Source organism: Ochotona princeps, chromosome 7, assembly GCF_030435755.1.
Source record: "Ochotona princeps isolate mOchPri1 chromosome 7, mOchPri1.hap1, whole genome shotgun sequence".
Lineage (NCBI taxonomy): Eukaryota > Metazoa > Chordata > Mammalia > Lagomorpha > Ochotonidae > Ochotona > Ochotona princeps.
The window spans coordinates 80,310,673-80,324,888 of NC_080838.1; the positions used below are offsets into that span (position 1 = coordinate 80,310,673).

The 14,216-nt window shown below is 54.1% G+C and overlaps 1 protein-coding gene across 1 annotated transcript in view; it reads left to right on the top strand.

Moving 5' to 3' along the window:
• The first annotated feature begins 1,746 nt into the window (after positions 1-1,746).
• Positions 1,747-14,216, top strand: part of IGFBP7 (insulin like growth factor binding protein 7) — a 53,002-nt gene continuing 40,532 nt past the window's right edge. The window contains exon 1 of the mRNA XM_058667274.1: positions 1,747-2,288. Coding sequence (XP_058523257.1) covers positions 1,814-2,288 — 475 coding nt within the window. The 5' untranslated portion in view covers positions 1,747-1,813. The remainder of the gene's footprint in view (positions 2,289-14,216) is intronic.

A 14,216-nucleotide genomic window follows, 5' to 3' on the forward strand; every position in this document is an offset into this window, starting at 1 on the left:
TGTAAAGACAGATTTAGAGAAAGAGAAAGATCTCCCACCTGCTGGTTCATTCCCCAAATAGCTGTTACAGCCAGAGCTGAGCCGGTCTGAAGCCATGAGCTTCTTCCGGGTCTCCCAGGTGGGTACAGGGGTCCAAGAACTTGGGCCATCTTCCACTGTTTTTCCAGGCCACAAGCAGGGAGCTGCATGGGAAGTTAATGAGCCAGGACATGAGCAGGCTCACATATGGACCCCAGCACTTGTAGGCAGAGGATTAACCAACTGTGCCAATGCACTCTCCAAAAATACTTGTCTCTTGTCACATAAGAGTTAAAACACACACACACACACACACACACACACACGAGTCACTTTTCCAGAATGCACTAATGGGGAGAACAAAAAAAGAAAAACAAGGTTTTCTGGATGGAACAATATTTGAGGTCTCTCCAACTTTGTGATTTAAATTTCACAGGGGCCAGTCTGGGGGGTACTGCCATAAGCTGCCACCTTCAATACCAGCATCCTATATCGGCGCCGCTTCCTGTTCCAGCTGCTCCACCTCCAATCCAGCCCCTTCTGCTAACTGCCTGGAAAAGCTGAAGATGATCTGAGAGCCTGGGTCCCTGCCACCCGTGCTGGAGACCCCTGAGCTCCCCGCTTCAGCCTGGCCCACCCTGGCCACTGTGACCATTTGGGATGGTCACAGCAGATGGGAGATCTCTCACTCTCTGTAACTCCACCTTTCAAAATAAATAATGCTTAAAAAATATTAAGAGAGAGAGCAAGCTCAAAGTAATAGTCCCGAAAGACTCTGGAGTTCCGTCCATCACTGACAGCACTGTGAACTTCACGCTAAGCAGTCCCCATGCCACAAGCCCTCCCACTGACACCAAGGAAAAAGAACTCCAGTGTGATATGCAGAGTCGGGCAGGTGGGAAGTCTTCAAAGGCGGTATGGATTTCAACTCATCTTCTGCACCATTCCATTTTCTGCAGCCCTTTTTCAAGTACCCCCCTCGGAAGGCTGAAAGGCTCTATAATCAACCAAAACACTAGAAGTGACTACAGAAGTTCGCATAGAAGGGGGCGGGAAGGAGGGCCAACACTCGGGAAAAGAACCTCGACTTTAAATTGGCAGAGAGATTGTGGTAAAGTTACCAACAAACCCTTTAGGTTCTGCCACCTACCTTGGGCTCCCCTGCGGCAAAATCCAGCAGTACCGAGTTTTCCTGAGGTGGAGCAAAACTCTGGGCGTTCCAGAACCTTCCAGAACTCGCTCTTGAACCTTCCAGAACTGACTTGGCCTAAGCAGGCGTGAGTGCAGTGTGGCAGGAGAGAGCAGTCAGAATCCTTCAAAGTGGTGCCTGGCAAGGGACCCATCCTTTCTGCCTGGCACCCGAGTCCACATCGGGGCTGCGGCCAACGGGGATGCCAAATCGGCGGGAAAGAGGTGTTTTTATGGTTTGGGGTCTTTTTTTTAAAAAAAGGTCTGTTTCTAAAAGTACTTGCCAAACGATACACAGGCTAACAGGACGCACAAGTCGCGAGCCGAGGCGGGAATCAGGTCGTCTCAAAGTTGGTGCTGTTCCCACTCGGACTTGGGATGGCAGCACCGGCGCCGGGGCGGTGAGCTGGGCGCAGGGTCCTAAGGCGCCGCGGACCCCGGGCCAGGGCCAGCGCCCTCCCCGCAGGCCCGGGAGGGCGGCGCGGCCGCCTCACACCGCCCCGGGGAGTGGTTCCCGCGGGCCGGGCGGGCGGGGCGGCGCGTTTAAGGCGCCGGGGCCGGCCGGAGCCGCCTCACTCGCGCCTCGCCGCCGCCGCCGCGTCCCGTCATGGAGCCGCCGGCTCTGCGCGCCCTGCTCCTCGGCGCCGCCGGGCTGCTGCTCCTGCTCCTGCCCCTCTCCTCTTCCTCCTCTTCGGAAGCCTGCGGGCCCTGCGAGCCGGCCGCCTGCCCGCCCCTGCCCCCGCGGGGCTGCCCGCTGGGCGAGACCCGCGACGCGTGCGGCTGCTGCCCGGTGTGCGCCCGCGGCGAGGGCGAGCCGTGCGGGGGCGGCGGCGCCGGCAGGGGGCACTGCGCGCCGGGCATGGAGTGCGTGAAGAGCCGCAAGAGGCGGAAGGGTAAAGTGGGGGCAGTAGCCGGCGGCCCGGCGGTGAGCGGCGTGTGCGTGTGCAAGACCCGCTACCCAGTGTGCGGCAGCGACGGCACCACCTACCCCAGCGGCTGCCAGCTGCGCGCCGCCAGCCTGCGCGCCGAGAGCCGCGGAGAGAAGGCCATCACCCAGGTCAGCAAGGGCACCTGCGAGCAAGGTGGGCAACGAGCGCATCCCCATCCCCCGGGCCGGCGCGTGCGCGCGTGGGGACCCCGCCCTGCTCCTGGCGTGTGCGCGGTTTTCTGGAGAGCTTTCGGCGCGCGGGCCAGGACAGTGAGAACTGGCAGGTTGGCGAGCGTCCGAAAGGTTTTTTTCTGAGCGCTGAGACTCCTGGCTGCGGGGAAGCCCGGGTCTGTCGTTTTCTTGGCTTAGGGTGGAGAAAAGGGCCGAAGAGTTTGTGCAATCGGAGCGTCGCTTCCGGAGCGAAGTCGTCTGTCCCACGCTTTAGTTGGCTGTGTGCTAATAGTTTCCAAAGTCGGATTTCGTGTTTCTTAGTAGTAACAGGGAGGAAAAATCTCACTTGGTGGAAATTACCCTTGCCCCACCATCCCCTAGCCAACTAGTTACAAACTCTTGGAAGAATGTTTTGCCGTATATCTTGTGAACCTGCTGTTTTATTTTACTTTATTGTTTCTTTTAGTCTGTGGGCTGCAGCACTGCCTTTGGAGGGTGGGGTGCCAATGAGGTTTTTTGAGAGTTTATTTCCATTCCCGACCTATCCAGACTTGCCGTAATGAAATAGGAAAACAGAGAGCCCTGACTTTCAAAAGCGAATAAAAAAGCAAGTTTGAACTCTGATGCCTGGAATAGCACTCTCCGTCGACAGTAGTTTCCAGGGAAAGTTGGACGCTCTCACTGGCAGACTTTTGCCTGCTCCCAGTGGGAGGGAGGCTGGGAAGGGGGGAGGCGGGCAGGGCAGGAGGAGGGGTGTACAGGAGGGAGGCGTTTCTGAGCCGAGCAGAACTGTGGCTGTGTTGGCTCTTGAGAGCTTTTCCCGGAAGTCTGGAGCCCCCTGGGTAGTGTGTCCCTCGTCTCAGAGTTCAACCCTGTAGACTAAATCCAGAAATCCCCGTTAGCTGTGTACAGTATCATCACTTTACTGTTAAAGAAAACTTATATGGCAGCCCCAAAATGTCTTCGGAAGCAGGTGCTGGGCTCTGCTGTCTCACTGGCCACTCTGTCCTGGGGAGAGAATTGAGTGTCACTTTGAGGATTTATTTCAAATATTGCCATGACCTTGTGAAGGTGCCGGGGGGGGGGAGGTTTACACACACAGAGGCAGGTGCACGGCGTGAGAGTGAGCTCGTGGCTTGGGTGGTTCTCCTTTTCCAGCCTGTCGCTTGTTTTCTCTTTGCTTCTCGCTCCGACGACTACTGCCAGCAAGCACGCAGTGCCACCAGAGCAGTGGGGAGATGCCAGAGTTCCCTGACTCCTGCACGGGCTTGGACAGTTTTCAAAGCCAGCCCTGCAGAACACACTTGACCTCAGTGCCATTCTGTGCTGGGGCTTTGCCGAGATGAGAAAATGCATTTTCTGGTTTCCTCCAGCCATTTCTCAGAGGAAATTTGTAACTTGTGTACTGACAGGGAGGAGACACTGCGGGTAGGGGTCTCTCGCCTTCAGTTCTGTGGATCTCTTCTGACACACCCTGGCTAAGCAGCTAGCTGTGTCGCACGATGCTACGGATGCCGTGTAAGCCTGCAATACCAAAATCAGGTTTTGCTGGCACGTGTACAATATGTGACTTGCCAGGACACTTTCCTGCTCCCTGAAGTGACTCCCAGTCTTCCCTTCTTTGCTTTTCCTTTGGAAGATCTGTTTGTTTGGAAGGTGATGAAAAAGAAAGATTGAGATCTTCTGTCCTTTGGTTCTCTCCCCAAATGGCCAGGCTGAAGCCGGGAGCCAGGAACTCGGTCCTGGTGTCCCACGTGGGCAGCAGGGCCCTGAGCACCTGAGCTGTCTGCTGCTGTTCTCCCAGGTGCGTCTGCAGGGAGCTGGATCAGATGCAGAGCAGCCAGACCAGAACCGTGCTTTGATAGGCATCAGAAGCAGCAGGCTTAGCCTGCCCCCGCTTCCTGGGACCACCCAAGGAAGGTTGGTCGGATTGCTTTCTGAATCTCGGCATACAAGGCAAAGGGTGAACGCAGGGAGCGGGGATTGGACCGATGACATTGATAACACAGAGCTGATGCTGAGGGCTGTGATGGTCTCACAGGCCGAGGAGAGCAGGTGCTCCGTCCTGCCCGTTTCTTTCTATAGCCTTTTCATCGTGGCCCTCAGCACCCGAGATGCTTGGAAATCTGAGATTGCTTTGGCTGTGTGATCCCTCTGGACGCCACCCTCCTTTCTGCCTTGAAACTCACTTTAACACACATGCTCCACCCCTCGTAGTTCTTGTGCAGCCAAGGCGGAGGAGAGGCTGCAGTGTGTACCAGCCTTCTGCCGTTGTGGCCTCATCCCTCTGACCCCGTTTGATGCACCAACTACAGGAAGTGGCTGCTGCGTCTGTTCTGCTATTCCTACCTCTGGGGACACTGTGCCTTCTGCCTGGACCGTGTCCCCATCTCTGTGCACATGCGTACACGCACACACTCTCACATACACACTCACACTGCACTCGGCCCCTGCACCCTTCCCTGTCTTTCCTTCCCAAGCACTCTGACCTGGCTGGAGTCTCCCGGATGTGAGTTCCAGTAACTCACTCCCTGGGTGCGGACCCTGACCGCTTAGAGACCACAGCCTTGAACCTGAGCCAGTTCCCTGAGGTTCCTGCCTGAGGGTTAGCCGCCTTAGGAAGTGCAGCTGTATCCATGCCTGCCCCACAGGGCTGTCCTAAAGACTGTCCACAAAAAGCTCTCAGTGAAGGTGATGATGTAGTTGTTCCTAATAGGCACTTGTCTTATGCGGCAAAACTTTCTTGCACCAAAATGCACTTAGAGTTTTTGAAGTACGCTTGTGTGTCCCCAAGGCCTGAATTGGTGCCTGGCATGAGTGGAGCACATGAACGGATGGATGGCTAAGTACGTGAACTGGTCAGCCTGTGCCCACTGCCCCACCTCCCCACCGCCACTGGACTGTGGTGTGTCAGAGGACTCCACCTCGCCTCAGGCTTGCTTACAGACCGGCAGCTTTGTGAATATTTGTTGGGTACACAAAGGGGTCCCCTGAAGGAAGCGCCTGCCCAGGGGCGGGCGTGGCCACTCCTGCCAGTAGGATTCTCCTGAGCTGTGTGCCTCAGGGGACTCTGTCCTCAGCTGGCCTGAGTGCTGGCGGTGGGTGGCCAGTCCGCTCGCCACGGGGACTTTTTCCAGGTGCATTGGCAGGGAGCTGGATGGGAAATGGAGCAGCCAGTGCCCATTTGGGATGCCAGCGTCACAGGCAGCAGCTTTGCCACAATGCTGCAACACCAGCCCTGTAGGAAGGATCTGAAGAACTAGAGAAACTGCAGAAAAGAGCTCACCTTGAAGGAGAGGACTTCAGAGTCTCTGGGGGGAAAAAACCTTAATAACAGGCTAAGGTTCCTATAGAAGGGATTAGTGAGTGAAGGGGCGGGGCCTGGGTTAGGGCTCCCTAAGCGTCTGAATGCCTGGAGTTAAGTAGCCCTGAGGTGCACAGCCCAGAGGATGTCCCAGGCCCATCCAGTGTGTCACACGTTCCAAGGGAAGTCAGGCAGGGGAGCATGGCCTCCTGAGAGTTTTCTGCTGCCTCCTTCCCGGGGCACTGCCGTTCTGTGGGGTGGTTCAGGGTCACAGGCCTGGCTGGACAGCATTCAACACCCTTTCCTCTCAGCCGCTAGAGCCTGCCCTGCGGCCCTACAGCCTCAAGGAAGCTGCCTTATAAGGCTGTCTTCTGGAAAGTTCACGGACAGGCAGAGAGCACACTCCCTTCTGAGCCAGCCAAGTCCAAGGCCACCAGCTCCCTGGAGTCCTCCATCCGCTGCTTCCTGTGCCCTCGGGCTGCCTGCAGTTTCCCACTGCACTGGAAGGGTTCTGTCCTGTGCTCCCCGTTAATAGAGGGACCCTGAATTACTTCACAAAAGCTTCTAAGCCAGGAGCTGGATGAGTGTAACTGAAGATTGGGCGCAGGGAGACGAAGGTACCTGGATGTCAGTTAATGCACCTGCTGGGTATAGGCCATTTCCCAGGAGCCCTTGACTCTGAGAGACCGTAATAAGCCAGGGGACGCCCCTGGTCTGTCGAGGGTTTTCCCCTGGTTGTCCCAGACCGTCTCCGCCCAGGGAGGCCACTGAGAAAGTGGGGTGGGAGAGGGGTCAGGAACAGTGAGTTCTTTGATTTCAAATTGGATCAACAGCTGAAGGATGCGGCCCCTTTCAAAAAGCCAGCTTGTGGAATTTCCCTGGAGGACAGGGGATGGGCGTGGCTGAGCCACAGCAGCCGCTGGATGGCACAGTGAGCCCACCCCCTCGAGGCCCCACCTGGCGACGGCTGGCCAGGCCGCTGGGCCCCAGAGCAGGCCAGAGCCGCAGAGAGATCTCCTGGGTCTGAAAAGTTAGAAAGGTTCAGATGGGGTGAGCGTGCTGACAAAGCGCCATTCATGTGCGATGCAGGCGCAGCTAAGTCTACCTGTTGATCTAAGACTGCTGGAGACCAGAGAGCCTGGAGACAGGAGGCAGGCAGAGGGCGGGGACAGCAGGCCCACCAAGATGGTGAGCTCTTGTCCTGCCGAAGCACCGGCAGGTGCGGCTCGCAGCTCTACACATCTGTAGCAGGTCGATTTTTTTCATCTTCATTTATTGTACAAAATGTCGATTGCATTATTTTGAATTCAGAGTCACAGAGAGATCTTAAGCTGCTGGCTCAGTCCCCGAAAGGCCACAGTGGCCACCACAGGGGCCAGGAGCTTCATCGGGTCTTGCACATGGGGAGCAGGGCCCAAGCACTTGGGCCATCTTGTGCTGCTTTTCTCGGATGCATTAGAAGGGAAATTGTAAGTGGAGCAGCCAGAACACCAGCAGGAGCCCAGATGGGATGCCAGCACCACAAACGAAGGCTTACCTTGCTGTACCACCACAAGGCTGGTTTCTAAGCTGGTAATTTTGTCTGGCCCACAAGTGATGCTATGGCCCATTTGCAGGAGGTGGGGGACATATTCTCCACCCCTAATACTGTCTACCCCCTGTGGGCAAAGACCCTATCCATACTGTACGTTATGATAAGTGATTTTGATACTTCATAGTAATTTAGAGTTCATTAATGGCTTCTCTTGCTGTCTCCCCTCATTGGATACTCAGCAGCCCTGACAAAGCAGTGTTTCCACCATGCAGGTTAAACAACTGCCTGCAGCATCAGCAACCCGTGTGGGCACCAGCCCAAGTCCTGACTGTTCCATTTCTTACCCAAATCTCTGATTATGGCCTGGGAAGGCAGCAGAAGACGGCGCACGCCCGTGGGCCCCTGCACTCACACGGGGGTCTCAGTTGGAGCGCCTGGCTTCTTGCTCAAGCCTGGCCCAGCCCTGTCTGTCGTGGCAGTTTGAGGAACACACCAGTAGGCGAAAGATCAGTCTCTCTCTGTCTCTTCCACTCTTTCAAATAAATAAATGTTTTAAAGGAAAAGGAAAAATGCAAAAGATGGAATAGGTGTGAAAAAGTTGCCAGAATCTCATTGTGAAATTATTTCGCTTTTCTTTGCAGTGTGTTAACAACACAGATGTGTGTGTATGTCTGAACAGATCTGAAAGAACTGTTTTTGTCAGTTTGCAGAAAATAAAAGCTCCAGGCCCTAATGAAGGTGACGTGGGGTGGAGGAGGCTCCGTGTGGTGCATGCTGTGTGACTGCCACATGACACTCAGGAAAAGCCAGAGTGTGAGGTTCCGGGGTCCCACGTCGCCCTGCAGGTCCCTGAGGCCAGTCAATGCCAGGCCTGCCAGGATAGCGGTCCCACAGCCTGTCTCCTGGCTGTGTGCCAGGGTGGCGTGAGCATGTACCCACAGCAGACCTCCCAAGCATGCCGCTCAGTGCCACTTGGTCGATGGCCAGCCCTTCTGCTGAGGTGCCAGGTGGGGTGGAGAGGGTGTTCACCCAGCTCTGTGCATTTCACCCGTGTTGACCCCACACCTGCCACCACAAGTTTCCCTTACTTAGCAGTGTTTACAACAGGCCAGGTTTTTTTTTTTTTTTTTTTTTTTTTTTTTTTTTTTTTTTTTTTTTTTGTGGGGCTGCTTGGCAAAAAGCATTCGTGATTTTTTTTAAGAATCGAAGTCTGTTTTTTGGCCAGCCGTGGGGCAGCCTGTAGAATTTTTACTGTGCAATCCATTGTGGTAAAAAATATGTATGTATTACAGAGAGATCTGCTTCTGCTAGTTAACTCCCCAAATGACCACGACAGTCAGGGCTGGACCAGGCTGAAGCCAAGATGTCCATCTGAGTCTCACACGTGGGTTCGGGGGCCCAAGGACTTGAGCCATCCTCTGCTGCTTTCCCAGGCGCATCAGCAGGGAGCTGGGTGGGAAGTGGCACAGCCAGAACTCCATACTGGATGTGGCATTACACAAGCTGCAGCTTAACACACTGCTCACTGTGTCTGAGAGGGGAGGCAGAGAGCGACAGCAGTCATGGTCCCGGCAGTGGGGATGCAGCCACCCACAGCCACCCACTCCAGCCCTAAAGAGAAACCCTAGCATGTCATTTCCAACACCAGCTGGCCATCAGCAGCCAGGGTCAAGTGGTCCAGGCCCCAAAGCAATAACGAAAACTGTGTGAGGGTGGATCTCCTGGAGCCCTCAGGAGTCTTTGCAGGAAACCACACAGAGAAGTGGCTTCAGGCGTTTGAGAGCTGGAATCCCCCAGTGCCTCTTGGCTCTGGCAAGTAACACCCCACAGCCCCGCCTCCCAGAGGAGCCCCAGAGCTGTGATGGAGAGAAGCAAACTGGAGAGCCCTCAGTCCAGCTGGGGGGCAGGCTGGAGGCCGGAGAGGTCCTCACAAGGGAGCCCCAACCGTCTCCCCCAGCCCCTGCCCTTCTCTCTGCCCCTGCTCAGGCAGGCCTTAAATCCAGGGCAGGAGGCTGGTCGGACCTCGCTCTGCTGAGCCTGGAGTTGCCAAGAAGAAAACCGACTGGGCAGGAAGGCAGGCCTGGTCCAGACCAGCCACACGCTGTGCCCGAGAGATGGAGCCTTCCTCCCTCCTGCCTCCTCACGGACTCAGATCTCATGGGAAGCGTGCTTGTCTGTGCCCTTTGTGCTGGAAGGGAAACCAAAGATCGCAGGGCATGTGGCCGTGAGTTCCTTGTAAGTTCATTGAGCCGGGGATAAGTAGTCTGCCATGGCTATAGACGGAGTGTCGACATGAACGAGGGGAGGCAAGAAGACTTTTAACTTCTGTTTGCTCAGAATTAGGTTAAAAAAAAAGAATTTTGACCCAAGGAATCTTCAAGGCTGCATTGAAATACTTTGGTAAATGCTAAGAAAGAAATACACAGTAAATACATGTTACCTAGTTCTCTGGAAAAATGTTAAAGCATACTTGCGATTTTTAAAATTTATTTGAAAGGCAGAGCTACAGGTGGGCATGGAGAGCGATCTTAGAATACCCTGGTTGGTACCACAAGTGGCCACAACATCCAGAGCTGAGCCAGGCCAAAGCCAGGGGCCTGGAGCTCCATCTGGTGTCTCATGTGGGTGACAGGGGTGCCGGCGCTCGGATGGTGTCTCATGTGGGTGACAGGGGCGCCAGCGCTCAGATCCTCTTGCTCTGTTTTCTCGGGTGCATTAGCAGGAAGCTGAGCTGGAAGAGGAGGAGCCAGGACTCAAGCTGGTGTGCGTATTTGGGATGCTGCTGGTGCAGGCAGCTGCTTAACCGGCTGCACTGCCGCTCCCGCCCTTTAAAGAAAAATCCTAGGTGGGGGTGATGTCTGGTGGAGACAGCGGGGGTCCCATCTTCACTTGATCTGCCCCAGTTCGTTGTTGGGTGTTGGGCTTTTGGCACAAGCCGCAGCGCATTCTAAATTCTGGACTGTATGCACACACTTGCAAAAATTCGTGCATCTTACGAAAAGCTTGCATGAGTTTCAGAAATGTTTTACATTGACACAAACTGAATTCCATTCTTCCACACATTTTTGAAGTCTAGTAGTATGTTCTTCTTAATGAAATTCACTTCATATGTTGGAGCTTTCAATTGACTGGGATGATGCTCTGCTGGCTCTGTCTTCAGACCAGAGAGGGTATACCTAAGAAACCGTTGGACTTGACTGGACAATAAGATGCTGAACTCTATGTTTGGTATACGCTTGCAATGGGGGAATCTCAACTGAACTTGAGCTGTGGTTATGCAACAAGGTGGAGGAATCCACCATGGTGGGAGGGTTTGGGGAGGGGTGGGGAGAACCCAAGTATCTATGTAATTGTGTCACATAATACAATGTAATTACTGAAGTTAAATAATAAATATATAAAAAAAAATAAATAAATAAAAAATAAAAATAAAAAAAGAAAAAAAAAAAAATGAAATTCACTTCAGCTTCTGCATGTCCCAGAGAGGTCAGCCAGTTCAAGGTAGACGCTGGCCACTGCTGTCTTGGCCCCGTCAGCTCGCAGGGGTCTCCCCAGCGCGGCCCCTCTGCTTGCTGCTGCTCCAGTTCCTCTGCCAGCCACTGTGGATCAAAACTGTCAGCTGAAAATTTCCCAAATAAGCGATACCTTGTACTTTTTTTGAAGATGTGTTGATTTAAAAGGCAGAGTGATGGTGAGAGAGGGAGATGGAGAGGCAGGGAAGTCTTCCATTCCCTGGTTCATTTCCCAAATGGCTGCAGTAGCAGGGGCTGGGCCATGCTGTACCAGGAGCCAGGAACTCCACATGCGTCTCCCACATAGATGGCATCTTCCGCTGCCTTCCTGGGTGCGTTAGCAGGGAGCTAGATTTGAAACAGAGTCACTGGGATTAGAATTGGCATTCCAGTATGAATGGCAGCACCACAAGCAGCGTCTTAACCCACTGCACCACAGCATCAGCCCCAACCATGTTTAGTACTACAATTTATTATTACCATTATTCTTTTTTATTGATAGCTGTTGTCATTACTTTCTGTGTTTAATTGGTAAATTAAACTTCACAGCTATAGACTTATAGGAAAAATTGTATTGCATTGGGCACTACCCACAGTTTCAGGCAGCCCCTGGGGAGTCTTGGCACTTGTATCTCACACAGATAAAAAACATTGTGCATATCCAGCTGACTCCAGGCATTCGTTTAAATCCAAATTGAGCGGGGCCAACGCTATGGCATAGCAAGTGAAACCACTGACTGCAGGGCTAACATCCATATGGACACCAGTTCATGTCCTGATCGTTCCGCTTCCAATCCAGCTCCCTGCTTACGCACCTGGGGGAACCACAGAGGATGACCCAAGTCTCGGGGCACCCAGAGGAAGCTCCACTCTCCTAGTTTGGGTTTGGCTGCTCCCTGGCTGGCCCCTGTACCGCCATGGGAGGTGGGGGAGAAGCTCCTGACAACAGGTTTCAGCCTGGCCCAGCCCTGGCTGTTGCAGCCATCTGAAGAATGAACCTGCAAATGGAAGACCCTTCCCACCCTCCCTCTCCTTTCCTTTTCTTCCTTCCCCTCTTCTCTCTCCCTGTCACTCTTTCCAATAAATCATGAAATCTGTTTTTGTTGTTTTTAATGTCACCACGGAGTCCTTAAAATCAGCAGAGTATCCTGAGAGCTAGATCTAACTTCAGATGCTGCCATGGAAAACAGGGTAGGCTCGGAGGTGGATTTCCCGTGAAAGTATGGCATTTAGTTCAGACTCAGGAAGTCCCTGACAGACAGGGAAGCGGAGGAAGATCCCAGGGTCCCTGGCTGAGCCTGTTGGGTCATTGGGGTATTTGAGCTGATAGCCATGGGTAGGTCCCTAGGCCTGTGCCCCTGCACTGTATCCGGAGCTGGTAGATGCCGGGGGGGGGGGAGGATGAGAGGAATGGTGGCCAGAGGGACGGTGAGGGCTGCGTTCAGCTGCAAGTACCAGAAAAACTGGAGGCACTGACCCGGCCAGGGAGGCCTGGGCATGTTTCCCGGCAGCCCCAAAGTCCAGATGTGAGAGCTACAGCCTGCCTTTGGCCACTCAGCAACGCCCCAAAGCACAGGTTTTCTGCTTCTGCCATCACGTGCTTTGTGCATCGGGCCTTGCCTTCTTACTCAATGGATGCGAGAAGCCTGCTGTGTCTGTGCTCATTGCTAATTAGAAAGCAGAAGGGAGAGGGCAGCACCACCGGCTGCGTGTCCCCATTATGTCAGGTGAGCAGATGTTTCCAGAACCTTCCATTCAGCACATTTCTGTCTGATGTCATTGACCAGGAATGGGTCACTTGGCAAGATGACAAGGGAGTCTGTGACTGGGGGCAGGGCGGGGGCCAAAGGAAGCTTCATGCCAAAACATGTCACCCACAAAACCAAGCAGTGAGGAGCTGCTGTGTAAGCGGCTGGCATCAGAAGTGGCAGAGACCAACTTTGGAAGACAGTGCCCTCACCCTCCTTCCCAGTCTCCTCCCAAAACAGGAAAAGGCTCACAGCTTGCATTGAAACAGAAGCTGCAAAAGTGCTTAGGAAAACATTGTACTTTATTTTGCAGAAATTATAAAAATAACCGGTTCATCCTTGAGTCTAAGTATGGTGAATTTCTAATTGTAGTGTTTTACTGTTTTCAAGATTTATTTATTTTGAAAGGGAGAATTAGAGAGAGAGAGAGAAAGAGATCTCCCTTTTGCTAGTTCACTCCCCAAATGGCCGGACCAGGCTGAAACCAGGAGCTTCTTCCTGGTCTTGTGCGTGGGTGCAGGGCTCAAACAGGCACCCATGTGGGATGCCGGCGTCACAGCTGGTGAGGACTCAGCACCAGCTTCTGGTTGTAATGCCTTATGCTTCTTCAAATTGTTACAGAGCTAGCGTTCAGGAGAATATGGGATTCAAATCCCCGCTCCTCCATCTTGGGGGTGTTACTTCTCTGAACCTCGGTTTTGCCATCTGTGAACCGGGGACAACACTGCCCACCCAGAGGGTAGGGTGACCGTTGCAGCTTGATGCGCAGCCTCAGCTGTGGTACCTGACACACAGCACTGCTCACCGAACAGCCGTCACGTGTCTCGCCGCCGTGCTGGGACCTCCTGCACTGTGCCTGAGGCGTGGTGACAAAGAGTGAAGGAAGAAAGGGAGCCACAGGGTGGCTAAGGGACTGCGTGGGAACATGCAGGCTGGCCTCTGGACTGGCCAGGATCCACTCTGTGATTCTCTGTTTCTCCTTCACATCCTGCCTTCTCTCGGCAAGGAGGTTGAGGCAGTTTCTGGCACCACACTCTTCAGATATCGCTGTGAAAAGCAGCTTGCACTCAGGAGGCCCCATCCACACCTGCTAAAAGTGATTGTTAAGCACGATGCGTGGTCTCGGTCCTCCCGTTGCCTACATGCAAACTGGGCTTAGCGTTAAAGGGTTAGGATAAGGGCTGTGAATATAAACAAAGTAAACAAGGCCGTGGGAAGTGCCGGTTGCTCTGTGAATGCAGGAGTCTGAGCTCTGAGCTTTGCAATGACTGCAGTAACAGCTCCCCAGTCTCCCCAGGGAGAGGCTTGCTGTGTTCAATGTTGGCCTCAACAGGTCGCCTCACAGACTTCTGGCCCCAGTAAGTGGTACCCAGGGGAGTGCCGTGTCCTTGTGTTAGCCAGGGCCAGGTAGCAAGCTGTGACCGATTCCTAGGGAACTCGAGATGGAGACCCTGCCGTGCAGGCTCAGTGGGTGACCGGCTGCCCCCTCTCCTGCCCCCTCTGGAGCTTGTAGACAGAGATGGCCTCGCTCTCCCTCCCACAAGTGCCTGTGGAGGTGTGAGTGCAGGCGGCCATGGCAGCTGCTGTGTGATCAGCCAGCCACTTGAATGAGCACGAGAAAGCCTGCTACCACCCGGCTCCAAAGCACAGGAACGAGGAATGAGGACCTCTGTGGTCTAACATGGGCATGTTATCTGCATGTCAGGTGCCGCACACGTAGAGCCGTGAATGTGGCCCACAGGCACCCAGGGGCCAAGTTGGATGGAATTCATCTGTGTCACAGGATTTGGTCCCTGGTGGACAGATGGGGCCA